This window comes from Photinus pyralis, unplaced genomic scaffold (genome assembly GCF_008802855.1).
Source record: "Photinus pyralis isolate 1611_PpyrPB1 unplaced genomic scaffold, Ppyr1.3 Ppyr1.4_LG5, whole genome shotgun sequence".
Lineage (NCBI taxonomy): Eukaryota > Metazoa > Arthropoda > Insecta > Coleoptera > Lampyridae > Photinus > Photinus pyralis.
In genome coordinates, this window is record NW_022170596.1 from 21,550,658 (window position 1) to 21,572,942 (window position 22,285).

The 22,285-nt window shown below is 36.6% G+C and overlaps 2 protein-coding genes across 2 annotated transcripts in view; one reads left to right on the top strand and one right to left on the bottom strand.

Annotated features, from left to right (window-relative positions):
- Positions 1-10: 10 nt before the first annotated feature.
- On the bottom strand, positions 11-22,203 carry LOC116170619 (dynein heavy chain 7, axonemal-like). Its single transcript, XM_031487122.1, has 21 exons — positions 21,626-22,203; positions 21,347-21,576; positions 17,895-18,476; positions 17,662-17,850; positions 17,483-17,611; positions 17,193-17,434; positions 13,677-13,898; positions 13,421-13,627; positions 13,077-13,371; positions 12,738-13,027; positions 12,569-12,691; positions 12,363-12,516; positions 3,441-3,667; positions 2,966-3,239; positions 2,753-2,915; positions 2,589-2,704; positions 834-975; positions 576-712; positions 296-526; positions 80-245; positions 11-15 (listed from the first exon to the last, which is right to left on the bottom strand). The coding sequence occupies exons 1-21, from the start codon at positions 21,858-21,860 to the stop codon at positions 11-13; spliced, it is 4,359 nt and encodes a 1,452-aa protein (XP_031342982.1). The 5' UTR covers positions 21,861-22,203.
- Positions 21,904-22,285, top strand: part of LOC116170900 (elongation factor Ts, mitochondrial) — a 33,500-nt gene continuing 33,118 nt past the window's right edge. Inside the window, exon 1 of the mRNA XM_031487457.1 lies at positions 21,904-21,967. The gene's annotated coding sequence lies outside the window, so the exon portion shown is untranslated. The remainder of the gene's footprint in view (positions 21,968-22,285) is intronic.

The window sequence follows — 22,285 nt, forward strand, 5'->3', positions numbered from 1 at the left end:
CAATTATGATCTACTCTAAACATTAACCTTAATTTAAAATATAATGCTAGAGCATTTCATATGCCTTAAAAAGACTTACCATAGTCATAATGACACTGTGATGACAGCTGCTCGGAACACAAACGATATGTGGCCACAATTTTCACAGCAAGCGGTTTTGCACTAAGAAACCCGTACGAGTAAAGTTCTATTTCTGATATTAAAGCATAATCGGGCACCATCATAGCGACTGATCTGAACAAGGCCTGTGGAAAGTGTAAAATTAGTACAGTGAAAGAATATAGTGACAGACTACTTTTAAATTGTCAGGCAATTCGGATCGCCCCGCATATCCGGGATTCATCGTAATAAAGACGGCACAAGTGGGATCAAGTTTCAGTTCGGTGCCCTCAAATACCATCTTTTCTGCTCCGGAATTTATTCCTCGTTGTATGGTTAATATCTGCTGGGCGACCACTGAAAGTACTTCGAGGTCGATTCTATTAAATTCGTCAAAACAGGACCAAGCGCCGCACGACGCCAATCCCTAAGACCTTTAATATGACTACACGCAAACATTGCTCTCCTCAAAAGACCTTAAAGAATTTGCCAAGGGCGAGATAATCGAGCCCATCCGAACAGTTAAATACAACGCATTGTTTCGCGACGGACTTTGCCAGATCTTTTGTTGTTTCTGTCTTTCCGGTACCAGCAGGACCTTCAGGCGCGCCACCTGGGTGATTGCTGTTAATGGTGAGTAAAGTATATCACGGCAGACTTCAGTTTACAAGCTGTTATTAGTTTACGAAGCCTGTAAACTCAAGGCCGCCTTGCATCGTGCTTTGACGATTTACCTAAATGAAGATGTAATGCACCAAATAGGGTTCTGAAGCAACGATCTGTTAAAGGTGTAACAACAAGTCTGGACACGTTTCCCAAATATTCGTAACCATACATTAGAGTTGAATTTATCATGCGGGTTGCCATTTGATTGTCCTACATTAAAGATAATAATGTTCGGTTGATTAGCAACGCTTTTTAACATTTCAAATGCACTATGAGCTCTAAATGTTTCCCTAAACAAATGCGCATCGTTCCCTAAGCCACGTCGACTCTCTGCGCGTGGTACTATTTGCAGTGATGGAGGCGTCCGTTACAAACTGAAGACATGATGGTTAAAATTTATTTGTAAAATGCGGGACGTAATATGAGATAACCCACACAACATGTTCATTGATCAGACTCGCTTTGCCTTTATTCAAAGGAACTTCCAGAAAAAAAGTATTTGCAATAGTCTACTCTGAAATGGATTTTATTATTGGTTGAATACGTGACGACGGCGCCACTCTCCGTCTCGTTCTTTCATGTTTGCAAGGATAAGGAATTTTTAGGTCCTACAAATATCCAAATGGAAGTAATACAATCAAAATGAGGTAAACATGTAACGGGAGGCAAAGGTTAATCGTATGGGAAAAGTGGCTGGAGACCGTCTGACGGGCGATAACACAATGTTAATGTCTTTTACGTCACCAAAACAGCTGAATCAGAATTACTCATGACGAGGTCACGGAACATCGTGAGAAACGGGAACTAAGCGATATATCTGCTGGGTTATCTATTTATTTATTTATTATCCTATTTGCACCATTTTGTAGGCGGGTTTTGTAAGTAAAGAGGGTCTAGTTCACGGGCATTCGGCTATCGAGCGGGAAGTTATGTTTTGCACTCGCGAGATTTTTACGCGGATAGTTACTAAAACATAATCGCGAACGGATAGAGAAGGGGAATTTTTCCAATTTCTACAGTAAAAACGGATTTATTTAATTAAGTGACGATATCGTCACTCATCCGCTGTAACTTTGTGCGCAATTAATACATTTCAAATTAAGTGGATCACGCAACATCGAACATTCCTTTGAATTTTGCAATGGTAAAACCCCTCGCAACGATCCAAGAGTTAACGTTAGCAAATTTTTGTTCCATTTCTCGAATCCTAAACAGACGACGATCCAGTTTTCAAATGTTGAACGACTCAAGGGGGTAGTTTAGACACCGTATGAATAAGGTAAACCGTAATTTTTTTATTTGTGTTCTGTACGGACTGTTTTACTTGTTGGGGATTTAGTCGAGCGCCGTAGATCACATTGTAGAATGGAAAAAAGTTATGATGTATATTCCTGCACCGGTGGGAGGGGCCCCTACACTTTTTTAATAATGTACAAAAAAATAGTCAAAATACTTGAGCGCATCAGATTATAATAGTGTATATGCCCCAAGTGTCTCTGATATTGGAGGTAAGTATGTTAATCTGCCGGTTTGCATACTGGGGGAGGCTGCACGGAAAGGTAGAAAACGGTACTATTCAAGCGCGTCAGATATTTAGATCTCAGTTAACTGACATCTGAACGCACTGAACTTTATTGACGATGTGTTCCAATTTGGCGTATGAAAATATGCAGATCATATTTGCATTTTTTGGCGTTTTTACAAAACAAAACCCAAAAGTGCAATTAACATATTTTCATCTTTTCCTTTTTGACAGTTTTACTTATCGATCTCCCATAAGAGCTCATAATACATGAGAAAAATAAGAGTAAACAAAATTTTACCTCCCAGTAATAGCGAATTTGAGACAACCATTGAAAATCTGTAATTCCTTTCACTTTCAAGTCTATTAATTCTGATAACACATCCCTTGCGTGTACATCTAAAACCACCAAAGCTCCTAAAAGCAAAAAGTTCGCAGTTGAGTCAGAGAAATATTGCAGATTACCTAAGGTAATCCTATTCTGCGCGCTAAGCTTTCCCCGAACCAAATTCACCACCTTTGAGATTTGTACATTACACCTTTCAAGGCACCTTCTCATCTCATCGTGGCTTATAATAATGGCCTCATGAACCTCCGAAGTCCAATAAGTCATAGCTACGCTTTGTACCTTGAAAATCAAACCTCATATGCCTCGTAACTTTACATTAGATTCCTTACAGTTTGGCCCGGCCAAATTAAAACCCATTCGTCGCGCGGTCGCGCAGTGTAATCCTTTATCGCGCCCGCTACCATTTTATGAACTGATTTTTTCATGTCCGTTTCCAATTCCAAAAGCCACTTCTCAACTTGTCCGCGAGCTTGTGACGTTTGTATGACGTCGACTAAGGGTACCTCTTCGCCTTCGCTTGACTTCATCTTAGTAACGTCTAAATCTTCGGTAAATTCCAATGATGCTATCCCTTCAAAACACTTTTTGAGATGAGGTTGAACCCTAAAAGAAATGTCTGTAAGTTTCCCCCGAATTTGAAACCAAAAGGACGTGGTCTTAAAATAAGTTTAATAATTCATGGCGCACTGCTTCAAACTGCAGAGTTGATTTGCCTAGTGCCATAAGATGAGTATTATGGAACCTTGAGTTAAGTACGCTAAATTGTACCCTTATCTAAACGATACAACCAAGAAAATAATTTACCTTGTGGGATCTTTTGTTTCTGACAGTATTTCCAACAATTCGTCATTAGATAAAAAGAAAAATCTGGGAAAATACAATCTCTTCTTCTCCAAATATTCGTTAAGTCCACGTTGAATGAGCTCAAGTAATATGTTTGATTTTTTCAGCCGCTCTAACATTTTTTCCACTTGCACAACAGCCATTACTTTCGGCTCGGCGTAGCACGTTTTCATTATATCGCGCCACATCTAAATAAAAAGGAAGTTACAGCATATCAGGGCAATTGTTAACATAGAGATCGTTTCATTTAAAACATACTACTCTTCATTGCTCTCATTTACTTAGTAGAGTGCGTTTGCTGCAGGACAATGTATAAATATTGAATATATGAAAAAATAAAATTTAATTGTTAGTCTACACCCGTTCCTTTCATAGTCAGGCCGTGAATATTTGGAGCTGCCCTCTATATACTACACTCACCTCTTTTGTTTTGAGGATAAATGACTGTTTGAGAGTTCAAAAGACGTTGCGCCACTACAAAAACAAAAATTTCCCTACAAGTCTAAATCCTCCAGCTTGTAGCCACTGTAGCTACTCAGATATCGTGTTTTAATGGATGAAAAACATCAGCCACCCTGTTTGGGTCATCTGCAAACTCGGAGAAATCGCCAAAGCTTGGAAACCTGTTTTTCCATTTTGTCCAAAAACCCGAGCTCCTCTAAAAATCGCATTTTTGCGATCCACGAACAAGACATGCTATTGCTAGTGTAGTAGCAAAGAGTAACTATAATAAGAGATCCAACGGTATAGAGAATAGTGTTGCATATGTATTGTGTGTTGCCTAACAAATTTTAGTGCTTTTTCTCAATTTTATTGGCGTACGCTACGCCTAAGGGGCTATTTCAAGGCAACTACTTGTTTAGAAGTTTATAAATATCATTGCAGAAATCCCAGCGTTGCCAAATTTTTAGTGTTTGCTTGCACTTATTTAGGTATCTATTATTCCTTGAAATGTATGATGTTTAAAGATATGTAATTCCATTCTACGATTATGGCACAATTTATTAAGGTCCGAACGCTTGTTGGTTTGATTCATAGGTGCGAAGATATGTTTTTTGAGCGGTAAATAATAGATTTTTTACTGTGTATCCCAGTAAGCGCGAGTAATAAGCTCGCGTTGATTACGTCTCTGCCCTTTGTCATGAAGTTCTTCAGGCGTATGGTTAAGGAATTAAGCACAATAAATAATTAAGTACGCAAAACTAAAAATGCAATTTTAATGTCATCATAACATGTCGGCTACTTCAACACAACTTTTTGAAACTACAGCGACATCTTACAGTTAAAATAAAGAACTCATGTATAATTGGTTGCTATCAACACTCCCCCTCAATTATACACTCCTTAAAAATAAAGATTTCTATTTCCCCTACAGGGCAAAAAACATTTAGAATATAATAAAAATTCTTAACCTACATATTATGAACTTTAACCACATTTAATAAGTTTTTAAAATATTCAAATTTACTTAATGACAATGATTTTGTTAAAATATCTGCTTGCTGTTCGTTTGAGGGTATATATTGAATATGTATTCTTTCAGATTCCACACAGTCTCTAATATAATGATGTTTAATGTCGATGTGTTTGGTTCGACGAGTTTCCAATGTTGATGCCATTCTAATACAGGATTGATTATCTTCGTTAATGACAATCGGAAAAATATTAAGATGTAAAATTTCTTGACATATGTGACCGAAAAATAAGCAATTGCTAACACATGTCGCTAAAGCTACATATTCGGCTTCAGAGCTTGATAACGCTACTGTGCACTGCTTTCTTGTTTTCCAATCAATAACATTATTGTTCATTTTAATGACGTATCCGGAAATACTTTTACGGTCATTAATATTATTTGCAAAGTCCGCATCGACATATGCATTAATGTTTAACTCTGAACTACCTTTAGAAAACATCAAACCATGATCAAATGTGTTTTTCAAGTACCTCAGAATCCTTTTTAAATTAGTCCAATGTTCAAAAGTATAATTATTTTGGAATTGACTGTAATATGTTACTGAAAAACTTAAATCTGGGCGTGATCCTAACATTATATACATAAGTGATCCGATAAGTTCTCTATAGGGCAAATTTTCATGACTGACACAATTTTTAGCTTCACCTAGTTGCAATTTATATTCAATTGGTAAATTTGAACTTTTACAGTCAAGCATGTTGAACCTCTTTAGGATTTTCCATATCAATTTACTCTGAGAAACATAAACCTTACCTTCAAATTTACTTATTTGCAATCCAAGAAAATTTATACAAGTATTTTGAAATTGTTTCATTTTAAAACTTTCCATTAATTTGTTTTTTACTAAAGTTAAGCTATCCTCAGATTTAGAAAACATGATTAAATCATCAACGTGAACTAAAACAAATGTTTGATCATTAAAATACAGGCATGGATCCTTTTTAGAACGTTTAAAACCTAATTTAATCATAAAACTGTTAAAAAGTGAATTCCAACATTTCGGTGATTGACGAAGTCCATATAGGGCTTTATTTATCTTGCAAACTATGCCAGAACTTTCAATTTTTAAACCTTCAGGTGGTTTCATATAAACTGGATTTTTTTAGTGTACCATTAAGAAATGCTGTCTTAAAATCAAGTTGCATTACAAATAAATCAAATTCAACATACAAAGAAATTAAAAACCTTAAACTTGGCATACGTGCGACAGGTGAGTACACATTTTCAATTACCTCATCTTGTTTGTAGCCGCGTGCTACCAACCGTGCCTTTTTCTTCTTTTCGTTATCCACGATCTTCTCAGAAAACACCCACCTTGAGTCAATGACAGTCTCATTTTCTGGTTTTCTCACAAGTTGCCACGTATTGTTCTCTTCTAATGCAGTTAGCTCTTCTTGTATCGCTTTCTCCCAACCTTGATTGACCTCTAAGGCTTCCTTGTAGTTTTTCGGAACATCTGTGATTAAGTTACATGTTGACAATGCTGCAAATAAATTTAAATCATCTTCTTCATCCAAATAATAGTCGTCGAGATATTTCGGCTGCTTCTTATTACGCACACTCCTCCGTACAGTTGGTTGTCTCTTCTCCACGTCCTTGTCTGACTGAATTTCCCTGTCGTTCAAGTTCTCTATGTCATCTTGGTTTACCTCGGGGTTCTCAGCTCTCGTAGATTCTTCTGCGTCACTGTCGAGTAAGATTCGTCTAGGTTTCGTATCGCCTATTCCTTCGTCGAAGACTACATTTCTTCCATGTACGACCTTTTGATTTTCAACATCTAGTAACCGGTACCCATTATCAGCATACCCGATCATCAATAATTTTCGTGTGTGAGGGTCCAACTTCGATTTTCTTAATTCTTTGGGAATATGATTATATGCCTTACAGCCAAATATTTTCACCTTGTCTAGATTCTGCTTTTCTCCATACCAAACCTCCGCAGGAGTTAAATCATTTGCTAAAACTCTCGTCTTCAATCGATTAATTAAGTAGACAGCAGTTCGCACTGCCTCTCCCCAATATATTTTCTCCAAACCAGAGTCAAAGATTAAGCATCTTGCCTTCTCCATAATGGTTCGATTGAACCTCTCTGAAACTCCATTTTGTTGTGGATTGAACGGTACAGTATATTGAATTTTTATCCCTTTTTGTTGACAGAAACTTTGAAATAACTTAGAGGAATATTCGCCTCCATTGTCGCACCTTAATCGATGGACACGTACATTGAATTTCGTTTCAGCCATTGCGACAAAATTTTGAAACTTTTCTAATGCTTCGCTTTTTCGGTTCAATAAGTACACCACACAAAAATGTGAGAAGTGGTCGATAAACGTTATGAAGTACTGTTTAGCATCGTACGTTGATGGATATGGGACCGCAAATGTCTGTCGAAATTACTTCCAGTATCCGTGTTGGTTTCCTTTCATTCCGTATAGGCACATATGGTTTCCGTGTTTGCTTCGCCTTAACACAGATTTCACAAACTTCTGGAGCAGGATACTTGGATGAATGTCCCATTCTTCGATGTTGCAACATTTTTTCTTCGTTGTATGTCATATTAACAAAACGTGTCTGGGGTTGAAATTGTAATGAAACTACATACAAGCTTCCTTCCAAATATGCTTTTAGTATTACCTTGTCGTCTTTCAATATTGTTGCCTTCCGATCCTTAAATACGACTGTTAGTGAATTTTCTTCCAACTTTTTAACGGACAACAAATTATACAACAGATTGTCACATAACCACACATTCTGCACCTTCAATTGTTTACCTGTGCACGATTTTAAAAATAGATCACCTTCTTTTAACGCAGTTATAGTTTCGCCTTCTTTAGCAACTTTAATTTTGTAATTAATGTCTTTTACATTAGTTAAATAACTTGCAAAATTAGAGTTTATTAAATGATTCGTAGCCCCACTATCAAGGATAAATTTGATCATACCGTCATTTCCTGTTTTACAGTTCACATTTGATGCAACGTTTTCACCATCGTACGAACTCACAAATGTCACTGGTTCTTCTTCATTTTCCTGATTTTCCGCACCATGTGCACTGTGTGAAGCCTGAGATCGAACGTTGTTATTATGTCCCAACCCAGAACTTTGTTGTTTTCGTCTTTGCCAACAATCCACCTTTTTATGTCCAACTTTATGACAAAAATGGCACTTGAATGGGAAACTTCCACTTTGGCTGTTTGCAGTAGCGCTCCCTCTTTGATTCTGGAATGTCTTCTTCCACTTTTTGTTGTCGTGGCCCACAAATGCAAGATTACGATCCGTTTGTTCAACATTTTTACTTTGCCGCGACTCTTCCAGCAACAACTTATTTTTGACAAAGTCTAGATCTACACTTTCTTCGTTTTGACAAAACATTACATCTATTGCAGTAGTTACCGACTGATAACTTTCTGGCATCGCTGACAACAACTGTAACACCGTTTCACTTTCATCGATTTTTCCACCCGCTGTCTTTAGCTCAGATAACGTCTGATCAAATTGTGTTAGAAACGTGCTTAATGAAGCATCACCAGCAAACTTCAAACTTCTAAATTTTCTTTGTAAAGCTACCTGTGTAGAAATTCCTCGTCTTGCGTAAGTCTTGTCAAGACTTTCCATCATCTCTTTAGCCGTTTTCTTATCTTTTAACATTTCCAGTACGTTATCCGCTATACTTTGTATTATTACCATTCGAGCTTTAACGTCCTTTTTATTAAAACTTTCCAATTCACCACCTTCACTGGGCGGCATTGTCTTCAGAGCCTCCGACACACCCTGTTGTTCCAAAAGCATTTTAACCCTGAATTGCCAGTTAGAAAAAGCGGCTGATGACCCATCAAACGGTTTCACGTAGAAAAAATTCTGCTGCTTGTCCGCCATGTTCCATGTACTATTGTACTTCATGCACCACTTAACAGCTTCCCGATTTTTTCCTGTGACTTAATTCACCAACTTCCCATTACCTTTTTAATCACTATTGCAACATACTGGCCACTGGGCCCATAACCTCATGAAGTTCTTCAGGCGTATGGTTAAGGAATTAAGCACAATAAATAATTAAGTACGCAAAACTAAAAATGCAATTTAATGTCCTCATAACATGTCGGCTACTTGAACACAACTTTTAAAACTACAGCGACATCTTACAGTTAAAATAAAGAACTCATGTATAATTGCTTGCTATCAACACTTTGTAAATGTACACACTGTCCGTCGTCCTACCGTCGACGGACGTGTGGAAAAGTCGACCGAAAAAATAATAAGAGAATAAAAGATTCCCGGAAAAAATGTTTCACTTTTTAATTTTTGCCGGCCAAACAATATAATAAAAACAAAATAAACTGCCTCCATTGGATTATAGTTGCAACCCCACCTCTTTTAAAATGGTTTCTTTGCGATAACTGAAAAACTACTTGGCCGATTTGGACCATATTTTTACCAGTCGATGTGACTAATATGTCCCCTTTAATCTCATTACATTTCACTCCGATCGACCCACGCATTCCGGAGATATAGGTAAACCCTATATTTGGAGTGGAAGAAAATGTTGTTTTCAAAAATAAGAACATACACTGCATTATCAATCGTTTAGATGGATGAATCACTATAGCAGAATGCGCGGTGGCTCAAGTTGAGCGGCAAATTTAAATACTGAAAAACATGTGTACGAAGCTTAGTTGCTAGGAGACCGATGCGCGCTAGTGCTGCAGCTTAAAATGCGGGTCGAGAGTATTTTTTTAATTAAATTGTTTAAATGAGAATAACGTGTAAATATTTAATTAAATTTATTCGACGAGTGCAGATTTATTAATTTATTATTTAACTGCACTACATATTTTGACTGATTATTGGATTAGACTGATGTTTTTTTTCTGAGGACATAAGGATTATTGCATTGTAATGATTGATTGTTAATGATTAAACAACTCAGCGTATGTAGGCATCTATACAAAATTAAAGCAAACAAAATTTCCTGTAAAATAATCGCTATGCTCATCATAAAATCCAATTTGCTAGTGCATTTTATGAAATATATTGTCCACTTTAATTTGATTGTAGGAGACGATCTAAAAAGGATGGATAATAACAAATTTAATTTACATTTTTACAATTGTACCTGTTATTGGTTATTCAATTAAATAGTAATTACTGTCTATTCAATAGGCGCCAACTAAACAGGAAAATACCAATGTAATTAACAATAGGTACTGAATCGTTGCTGATTTCTTTTATACATAAGTAATGTTTTCTAATTATATCATGTCCACATTTTATACAGCCAATAAGAAAGAAAATTAAATGTGACAACCGCGCAAATATTTTAAACCGAAATTCTATAAAGAATTCTGTAAATTTTCAATACGCGCCAATATTTAAAGAGGCGGTTAGTTCTGGCCACCTCTACGCGAGGGCCCGCTTTTGGAGTCCTAGCGGGCGAGTTCTTATAGCCAACACGCGTTTATACCATTGCGCTGTATCTCTTATTATGGATACTCTTTGGTAGTAGTTTGTACCTATACTCTGTTTTTTAACTAGGAAGACGGATTTAAAAACCTGATTTACACTGAAAATGTCACTAGAATCTAGTAACAAAAATAATACTCATTTTATACAGACATGTATTGTGTGTTGCGTGATGTGTTTTTCTTTCACATTTGGATAGATTTCATTATTTATGCTTTTGGGTTATTATTTGATAGGAACTACTTTATATTATGCATACATCACACTTTTAAAAGCGAATTATAATAAATAGGTAATACATTGATAATAGGTAATAATGCTGCATACATTTTTTGACCTTTGAAACATTGTTTTGAATTGTAGTTTTAAATGTTTTATCAGTTGTAATACTACACAATCCACATTACAATTTACAACAAATGTTAAGTTATTGAACAAATTCAGAGCAATGGAATTATATTCATATTATTAAACAGCACAGTTCACTGTTTTATTTATAAGCGACTTAGACACTGTCTTCCGAAAGTTCACTAAAACTGTCACTGTCCTCCGATCCGAGTGAAATAATTAATGGTTCCATTAGGCCATCCGATCTACACATCTTATTTTCTTCCTTAATAACGTGTTGCACACACTTCCGCCAATCGTCAGAGCTCACATTTGCAACAGCCTTATGACCACCGGAACGTTTCGAAGGGGTAACAATCCCAGTACTTCGATCTTCTTTAATTATCCGGTATACTGTTGATCGTGCCACTCCTAATATGTGTCATACTTTAATAACTAAATATATACCTACATCATTATTTACGTTACCTGTGATAGATGTAATATTCAACACAAGCATAGCAAAATTCATATCCGGAGTATCAGATAACATTTGTTTATAATAAACTGCTTTTCGGAGACTGATAAAATGACCTAAGTTTAAGCGACTACGTTTTTTCAAAGGAGACAAGCTTGCTTTACTGGTACTTGGAGTTGAATCCATCACCAATGCCAGTACACTTAGGACGCGAAATATCAACTTTAGTTCTTAAAAGAACTGTTTTACTTTGTTAAAATTTATGCAAAAGGACTCGGAACACACGAAAACTCAAAAATAAGTACAACAGTTAAGGATGAGAATCGCGATTAAATTTGACAGTTAAATCATGTCAATAGTAATTTTACCTGGGTGTAAAACGGGCGCAGCGCGAGCCAATAGAAACTAAGATTTTTTGCGGGAACTTTTAAATCCGTCTTCCTAGTTAAAAAACAGAGTATAGGAAGTCAAGTACCACTTCAGTGAACACTTTAGAAGATGTTGACATTTCAGTCCGAGTGGAAAGTAAATTCTTGGCATACATTTAAACTGTACCGGGTGACCCAATAAGACTGTTCCTCCGCCATATCTTGAGAACCGTTCGTCATATAACTAAGGGATAATTTGTTACAATCGGTCAAACGGTTAAGAAGTTAAAGCAGGTTATTGCAAAAACAATTGAACGCCCCACGCCATCTTTGTTTTTGAAATAACTGAGTTTTTGTTTGTACGAAAATGATAAAATAAACTGGTTCTCTTTAAAAATGTGAAAAAAATGTATAGTTTATTATGCGAAATTTAAAGAAAATGCAATTTTAAAATTTAAGATGGCAGTTGCACCCTCTCGTGGTCATTTTTAAAACCTGAACATATTTTCCAGCGATACTGTTCCCGAGATATGGCCGAGGAACAGTCTTATTGGGTCACCCGCTACATATAAAACAAGATGTAGGTAGTTAATTTTAAATTAAAATGAGAGTTTTTGCTGGCGATTTGATTATTTCCTGATCCCCTGATCTACAAACAAAATGTATAATGTGACACTAGGGAACTTGTGATATGTTTATATCCACTTCAAATAAAAAAGTGAGAGTAAGCATAATACTTGTACCTACTTAAATAAATGATGACTATTTTGTACCTTGTCAACCGTAGTGAACTTCCTCCCCTCCTCAGGCATTTGCTGTTGGATATCCGGAGAGGAGAATATTGGTTCCAAATACATCCACGTAGCCTGAACCTTCAACCAATCATCCAAGATTTCCTGCAGAAGCACCAATTTTGCCTCCCAGGCACTGTAAAATTGAAGACAAAATTACAGGCCAAATATACCTACATCACGCTCACATCATTTGCTTTTCAAATGGTTTAATGTATGGAGAGTTCTTCATAGTTTGTGTCTTTACCAGGTGGTCATCCAAAAGTACCTGAATGTCATCAATTGCGGACAATATATACGTTCCGGTATCGCTGTACAGAAACTCTTGTAATAATTGAAATTAATGCGGGTAATTACCGATATGGTGCAATAGTAAACTCAATGTCCGCCCATTCCGCGACCATTTTATTGAGATTCTTTTCTAAATTGTTTTCTTTGGTTGCGGCCTCGGAGATCGCCTCAAATTGTGGAACAAACTGATTTAAACCATAACTGAGTATTTTTCCTAAAGTTAGCTCAGCATCGACGACGAGCGGAAAACCGATAATATCAGAGACTATCTCCCAGTGTCGCGGTTTCATTCCTGGGTTTCCTAGCGTTTGGACTATCGGAAGATTCATCTTAAAGTCCTCTATTTGGAAACGCACCTAAAACAGAATTGTACAGAATGAAGTTCTTGAAAATCTACCAGTATACTTTCATAGCCAAATCTTGGGTTACAGGTCGGTCGCTAAACATCTTCTCCAACTTGTAGATATTTCTGAATGCTGTTCCTACTTCCGTCTCCACCATTTCCGGATCAAAAGAACCAATCTTGGAGGTTGTCCACGCGTGGTGCTGATTTATGAAATCCATTGCGCAATCAAACAACTTCTTGTAAGGTGACAGTTTCTCGTAGGTAGCCTTTCTAAGAGGGTATTGAGACAGTTCAAAACCGTAGGCGGCTTCCTCTTCGTTAAAAGCATCAATTCTCTGCAAACCTTGCACCAACCTAAAACATAACGGTACCTGTATCCAAATTTGATTAAACGAACCCTTACTTTGCGTCCAAATATTGGGCTTTTTGGTGATACATTGGCAATTCGTCGATATTACCGTAATTTTCAAATTCGTCGACCATTGTTGCATACAAATCCAAGTCATCCTTAAACTTCTTGATTCTGAAATTGAGCAACTCTTGAAATTCCACAATTTTCTTATCGGCCATTTGCCGATGGCTTTCGAGGACTTTCGGAAATCGCGCGTTCCTAGCCACAAGGCGATCTTAATCAATGCGACAGAGAAGATTATTCATACCACAAAAACGAAAGTGTATTCTGTTTCATCTCGGCCATTGTGAATAGTGTATGATCAGACAGAAAAAGAATATACTTCATAACTACTGCAAGCTTCTCCTCCATTATTTGCAAGGTTTTCTGTTCAACTTCTTTAACAAAGTTCAAAAGATTCATCAGTTCGGCGGTGTTAGCGGGAACGGTTAGTATTCTATCGGAAATGCTTTGAAATTGATCACTCAGCCTAAAAGGGAATTGTAATTAAATAGTAGAAACAGGCTATCTGTGCCAAATTCCATGAATAGGTACTCGATTATTTATGGTTGCTGTCCCAGATAGAGACTACCCATAGCACAGCTTTACATAGGTAGCACTTATTTATTGTAACGAACTATGTCTTTAAGGAACGTAATAGCGAGAGGTAAAAACTGTCTATAGTTTGTCATATTTAATTCTCCATTGGATTTCTAATATTTCAAGATCAAGATCTTTAAGGAACGAGAGAGATTAATAAAAAAAGGCTATCAAGATTCCTAAAAATATATATGAGGCGTTTTCGGGAATTGAACCGGTTTAAGCGGGTTAGTCAAAATTACCACGGAAACAACTGTGGCAATAATTCTTACCATAACAAAATCTGCCAACAAAAAAGCCTGTGGTCATCATAAAGTAAGGGGTATACTTTAAAATCTTTGTGCTTATTTTACAACGAAAAACGTCGAGGAATGTCTCAAAAATTCGAGGAGGGTTTCGGGAATGTTAAGAGATTTAATGTATAATTATTAAATTCTTGAAGGGAGAAATAATTTTACAAACAACTCTCATTTGTTGTGTGTAATATTGGTTGCTTATAGCCATCCATTTCGTCCAACGTCCTGATCCTATCCCTCCAACCCTTCTTGAACGAAGTGTAACAGATGACCCTAGTGTAGATGCCACCTTGTCTCACGTTTTTACAGGACCGTTGCTCGGTTTCGCCTCGCACATTAAAACACACAACCAAGGGCATTCCGGTAGCGCTTGGCTAAGGCCGCCTTGCTTTACACATTTACCCAAATCGCTGTTGCTTGTAGAAGATGATCGAGCAATATAGGATACCAACGTAAAAAACTGATTGTTGTAGCTCCATCGTTTCCAAATAATCGCCAAAATATGAAAAAAGTGGAATCTACAGGCAATTTGGGGAAGGAAGGGGGTGCGACCCAACGCTTTAGAAGTCTCGTCGAACTAAGAAGTCAAAACCATTTCCTATTTTTCGCCGTCAAAAATCCGGTTAACCCCCGAAAAGCGCATTTTTTTCGAAAAATTCGTACGTCGCGTGGTTTCCGTGTCGCCCTATTCATTCGTATGCACGACGGCCCGGGCTGCGCATTTCCGAACTCCATCCTCATTATTTCACGTTTGCCAACTCAAAACAGAGTGCGGCGTTGAACGTGGTTGGAGTCTGGTACTTGATTGCGAGAGTAGATCCAGGAATTTTATTTAAACATTGTGTGATATTAAGGCTCAAATGAGTACACTGAACATCAGAATAATTTTATTTATTTTATAGCATATTAAAAAGACTTTTTAATAGGTTTGAATGAGTAGGTAAGTCGTTCGTTAACGGTGAGGATAGAAAAGGGATCACTTTAACCGCTAGGGTAAATAAAGTGAAACAGATGATTGTGCATTCTAATGACATCTGTCATTCTTATTCCAAATCTCACGAGGAGCGCGATATGACATGACGTTCAGAACATATGACAATTTTATATACTTTTGATTAGGTACGCTTTTATCTTCAATCACTACTTTAGCACTATCAAATGCAAAGAGTTTTTTTAGTTGCAACATCGTATAAAAGTACCACTACGGATTTATCAACGCGACTGACACTTTATGGTACAATATACTCAGTACACAATCACCATAAGAAAATGTCACACTAATGACAATAACAAAGAGGATTCACGTTGTTATTTATTTACGCCTTTACAAAATGGCAAGTGGAAAACATGGCGCCGCGTGTACGCATATCGGCATTTATGTTAATTCCGAAACCCCATCTAATTCAGCAGGGTGCGCTCCAATCGAGTTGGGAAACGTAGTATGGGTAAAGGCCGAATGTTTGGAGGCGTTAGGATCTATTCGGCAAAGTGTTGCGCTTAATAAGGATGTAGTTCGGAAATTCGCGCCCGGGCTAATCACGCGCAATGTTCAGTTTTTTTCGTATTTCTTCGCCCGCTACAAATTTTTATACGGCCTTCGGAGGTCATCGCCCATCCTTCTTACCCCCCCCCCCCTCCTCCACCACGGCATCCCAGTATCTTTACGAGTTACGAATGTTTTATTTGCAACCGCTGCTGGGGAGGTTTTCTTCTTTTTCACATATTTTCGTTTACTCCACGTTACCACCGTTTTAGCAAATTTGATAAGAATCCGTTTTTATGTCTCCCACACCTTCTCATTCACCCCAGGTCCCCCGCCGTCCCGCGAGCGAACGTTTGATCAGGTGCTTCGGAAGCGCCGTCGAACTACGAAGTCGACGCAAAAAAACAACACAACTTGACACGCCCCCGTTCCTCCGCTTCAACGTCATAACTTTATCTCCACGCCACGGGGTAGCGCCCGCTTGGCACTCCGATGCCCCGCGTTCGTTTCGCCATCTTAGCCTTTCCAATGTTTCCTTGAGCAGAAACCATTCAAGCTCCGAAAAGCGCACCTTTATTCGAAAAATTCGCCCCCCCCCCCACTTCACATGGCGACCTCTTCTATTGGAACGCCAATTAGTGTCGCATGTCATTACTTTTTGTGTCAACATAACATTGCAATATCTAAGTAAGCAAAATCATTTGCAATCACTACATTAACCTACATACAATTAACTAATATACACACAGGGTGTTCCTTATTATATCATTACAGGGGTCACGTACCCCTAACAGCTACGGAATCCATAAGTACCACCCCAGTAGTTAGAATAACTTTTCTCCATGTCCGAAAGTGTTTTTTTTTCGCGGTTTATACACCTCCTATGCGAGCCCCCCCCCCCTCACCCTGCATATTCTGAAAAATCCGAAGATGTTTTTAACTAAGAAGAAATGATGACTAATATAGGAAAGCTATCAACTTACCGTTTCACGTTTCTCAACGCTGGATGTATAGATAATAGATAAACCAAGTCACCGCAACAAATAATAATTCTCTTACAAAGATTAGAAAGAAACATCTACATGATACCACACATACACTTAGTTTAATCAAAATATAGACAATAATAATTAATTGATATTCAAGTATTCAACATTTATCTGTGTATACCAATCAAAACCATTGTTTACCCCTCTGCTAACTATGGTGAATTATCGTGCAATAGATTGTCAAGTTTTCAAAATACATACTACACAAAAACCTAACCATTAGTATCTCTCCCATATGGCATTTTAAAATAAAGCGGTACAATGAAAGATCGTGGTTCAATAAGTAATTGCAAATAAATCCTGTCCTCAACAACTGGCAGTTCTCAGACTGCGTAAGAAAAATTAAGTAAACTCACCCCTTGCAAATTGCTTGATAATCTGAAGTCATTTGATCTATCAAAGCATCTTTCATTGCTAGAGCAAGAGACACCAAAGTCTGAATTAAGTCAGTTCGATGCATATCATAAATGCCCAAGGTAATGACATGCTCTTTAACAATCGGTAAACTCTCAGCAGTTGCCTTAAGTGGTAGAATTTCGGCAATATATTCCTCAAAGGTGTGCTTTTCTATTAAAAACGTTTTGATTTTTTCGTCCATCTAAAGAACATTCCATTAGCAATGAAATGGAAAAATAGGTAGTCTAACCTCTCCACTAATTATTGGCAGATATTCATCAAAATCTTGTAGTCGTAATTGTGGCGCATTACATTGATCCTCCAATAACTTTTCCAATATTGTGATATATTCGTAGACCAACAAATTAGGAATAATTGGCTGAAATATAATTTTAATAGGTACCTCGTTTATTTTCCGATAAACTATACTTTAAGGTATTGGGGTTCTCCTTGATAGTCCAAATATAAAATAGTTTCCAAACGGGGTACATTCATAACTGCTGAAATAATCAAATGTATGGTATTCAACAGAGTTTCTTTCACATCGGCAAACGATGGCTCGAATATCAAACGACAGTCGCTGATTATTACATTAATTTGGAAACCCTTATTCTTATACTGTAAGCAGAGTGATAAATTACAGCCGAAAGAAAACATCTTACCTTAACATCAGTGATATAATCCATAAAATCGTACAGAGACTCTAAGCACAAGCACTGCAAGTGGTAGGACATAAGTGTAGAGCAGCAATCATAAAACTTTTTAAACTGCTTTTGATGTACGGGATTAGGTAAATTTTTTGATCTACTACCCGTTAAAAAAATATCAATAACTTTACCAAAGTAGGAATCCATCAGAATACTTTTCGTCTTTTCAATTTGCTTATTAATTGTGAGCTGAAAATCTTGCAGTCGATATGCTCTCGGCCGTTTCATTAAATAATTAATATCGACTATTCGCAATGAGGCAAATTGCGAATACCATAAATCTATTAGTTGGGCTATACAAGGATTTATGACGTATAACTTTCGTTCCAATTTAATTTTCGCCAATTTAATTTTACTCGCCTCTTGTTGAGTTGATACCTTCTCAACGGTTGGGTGCTTAGTTGTGCTGGGGTCACGTAAAACAAAATCGACAATTGACGTTTTAATCGCAAGCGTGTAATCTCCTTTCATGTCATCAACTGCAATCGCCAATATTTCCTTCCATTTTTTCAGTTTTGCTGGAACTAAAGCCAAAGCCTAAGAAAATAACAAACAAATAGAATTGAAATTATTAAATGTAAATTGTGCCATGTATGCAGAGAAAGTGGCTCTAAAAAATTAAATTTCTTTCATATCTAAGATAATAAATAAAATATTAGGATGTACTGGGATAAATGAAATCTTTGGTTTGGTTTTTGAGTAGCTCTACGTTGTAAGAGCCCTGAGCCCATCCATCCTTAGATCGAAACAGTCGAAACAGAGATCGAAACAAACTGCCCCTATACCTATAGACGAGTGACAAGGTCACTTCCGGATGACGAGTATTGACCAAAATGTAATCAGTTGGTCCCCTGACCATTGTCTATCTTTTACTGAAATCAGAATTGAAAAATTCGAAACCGTTCGCGAGTTATCATGTACGCAGACGGACGGACAGAAAGTCCAAAACAAATAATTTTGAAATTGGACATAAAGTGAAAACCGAGGTGAAAACACATTTTCAATAAGGAGATAGTAACACCAATTTAACGAGCAAGAAAAAGCGAGTTCATGGGTTTGGAGTTTCTGTCCGTCCATCTGTGTACATGATCAGTGCTGTGCAAAAAAAAACGATTAATTGATAACTTTTCCATAATTATCGATTAATCGACGATCGATAAATTAAAAAAAAATTTAAAAATTCAAATAAAATTTATCGATTAATCCATAAATTAGTCAATTAAAAGTAGTGCTTTCCAAAATAGAATTAATCGATAATTATCTTATCAATTAATCAATAACTTATCAATAATTATCGATTACAACTTATCGATAATTATCGATTAATCGATAACTTATCGTTAATTATCGATTAATCGATAGTGGATAGATAGTGGATTAATTTTTAAAAATATGGTCGACTAATAGATAATTTATCGAAAATTATTGAAAAATGTATCGATTAATTGTGATTTTAAAGGATTGGTCGATAAATCGATAATCTACCGATTAATCTTACATCGATTTATCGCAAAAGCAATCAAGTAAGAGCATTCCGGAATTGGCATGACACTTATAAAATATGATCACAAATTCACAACCTACTTTAGGCTGGTTGACGTGAATTAGATGATCACCTCTGATTGCAGAAAACTACGGAATACCTATAGTTGTTGTAATATTTTGCAAAACATCCTATTTTTATTTAAATTATCAATATCAATACCAAATAACCAAAATTGAAACCAGTGTATGCATTGAGAATATAATATCGATAGGATTTATGAAAAAGTATCCATAGTTTTCTCTCGATAATTATCGCTATTCCATTAATCAATAACAATCAGAGATCGACAATTTTCGACAATTGTCAATAGTAATCTATTATTATCGACAATTAACGATTCTTATTATCAAAAGTTAGCGATAATTATCAAAAGTTATCGATAATTATCAAATCTTATCGATTAACGATTAATCGATAATTATCGATAGTTATCGATTCACGATTAATCGATAATTATCGGACTAAACAGACTTATCGATAACAATTTCATTTATCGCCCAGCACTACCTGATAACTCACGAACGGTTTCGTTTTTTTCCAATTTTGTTTTCAGTGTTATGTTTATCATCGCCCAAGGAAGAACTGATTAAATTTTCAAAAACAACTGAAATACACTGCAGTTTCAACCAAAATAGTACACACGGTATAGAATGTAAACATATCGGCACGGTACAACGCAAGTGACTTCCCGCATGTATCCATCGCGGTATGTGAAATAGCAAGAGTGCGACATCAACGAAAAAAGAATTTTAAAAAAATCCTGTAATCCCATGGGGCTCAATTGTAAACCATCTGAGGACACAGACACATAAAAATCTGGTCAAAATCCGTCCAGTCAGTTAGGAGTTCAGTCACAAACAGACATACAGAAGAATTTTATACTACACAAAGAAGAAGATAAATGTGCACTCAGTTTTCTGTTACCTTTAGGATTTATTCTACCTTCCAAATGTCGCTAGCCAGTACGAACGATTTTATTTTATTTCTATTTTAATTTTTCTTTTTTTTTTTTTTTTTTACACCCAATTACAGAGTGGCCCGTAATAACGCTTTTTAGAGGTGCCCCGGTTACCTTATAAATTAGGAAACCTGCAGAAAATCCTAATTCGGAGTAGCCGACAGACTGCTCGAAACTGACCTAGGAAAATTCCCATATCTGCGAGATGAAAAGTTTCTACCTCAGCCCAGATTCGAACACCCAACATCCAGATTTGTAGCCCAATGCTCTACCGTCGGTTTAATGTTAATGTCTGGCATATAAGCAGGTTACAGTGCCATTTGGTAAGTCTTAGATACAAAATACAAATGCAGGCAATTGACACCAGTAAGGATACACTTCTTTTGACTTTTTTTTTTAGATAAAAAAATGAAATTTGGCAACTGTACTTGTGAAGAAAATACAAGAGAAAATATGCATTATGTTATAAGGCATATTCAATTTTTTTAGAATTACTGTTTCACAGGAAATGATGACAACTTTTAAATATCAAATGGGACCCTTTGTATATTCTTACATATTTCGCTCGATATTTCGATATGTCAATTTTGACATTTTAATCTCTAAATACTTTAAATTTTAATCTAGCATGCCATGACTATATATTTACAATCCGATACAACTGAATAACAAACGATCATCGAAATATCTAAGAACATGTGTACCAATTTTGATCAATCAGCGATCGGACATTTCTAAACAAACTTATCGTGCACACAGACAGACAGTTCGTGAAATGTGATACCAGTAAATTTCAATAATAAAAAAACTGAGATGCATAGTACAGATACTTTTTAAAAGAAATTCGAACACAAATGATCAAAGATGCCTTTTATAGCGGCGAATGGTCTCTCTAGAACTTACTCTATCTAAAAGCTTCTGATCTAGGGGTGAGACATGAACTGTATCAACTCCATGCCTTATGTAGGAATAATATCTCAAGGTATCCTTTTCTTGTGCAGAAAACAGATCTTCCAATTCCATTTCCATTTCCTTATCTTCGCCTGTAATTAAATCGACCAAGCGTTTCCGAAAGCTCTCCTTTTGTTTACGTAATTCACTATAAGCTTGCAGTGCATTACCGCTTTCGGCAACTGCAAAATTAACTCCGAAAATAAAATTGTTTGAACAACCAAAATCTACCTTTCTTCTTGGGTGCTTCAGTAACTTTTTTCTTAGTATAGTAGGACGCTACTGGTCGCATTAGATGGGGGGGTAACGAAAACAAGGGCTGACATTGTAAGGTGCAGCATTCCGATGGTACCTCAAGACGTGACATCTTAACGGCACCTTCGGCTATTAACTTATCCAATCGAGCTCTCTTATCCGCTATTCGCTTCAAAAGCCGTTGCTTTTCGGCCTTTTCCTTTTTATTCATCTTTTGGACTATTTTGGATAAAAACTTTTGACAATCACTGAAGTGTCAAAACAACGTGCTACATTTGTGATTATTTTGCACCCGTTTTGATTTCTCGTCCAGTAAAGGTAGGAAATTAACTTCTTTCACAAGGAACTATTCCAATATTTCTCCTGTCTAATGTCTTCGCTTTTCAGTCAACAAATCTTAATTGTAGGTAGTGAATAATTAAGTCATTCGGATTTGACTAATGCCACTTTATGTTTATTTTGTATTGCCATAACGATATCCATAAAAAAACATTTCACATTCATAATTACCTACGTTTTTGGTATAAATAAAAATCAAAACCCAAATACCGAAAACACATAACCTCAAAAGTCAGTCGGTTTAAGTTAAAGCTGCTTACACACGGCTACGACCGTAAAGCGTGGGTGGTCGCCCTT

Excerpts from the sequence above, each read along its gene's own strand:
- LOC116170619 (XM_031487122.1), bottom strand. The coding sequence starts at position 21,860 with ATGAATAAAAAGGAAAAGGCCGAAAAGCAACGGCTTTTGAAGCGAATA. Across the intron at positions 3,668-12,362 it reads AGTTCACTACGGTTGACAAG|ATGTGGCGCGATATAATGAA; the intron begins GTACAAAATAGT and ends CTTTTTATTTAG. Across the intron at positions 527-575 it reads CCCTTGGCAAATTCTTTAAG|GGATTGGCGTCGTGCGGCGC; the intron begins GTCTTTTGAGGA and ends TAAAGGTCTTAG.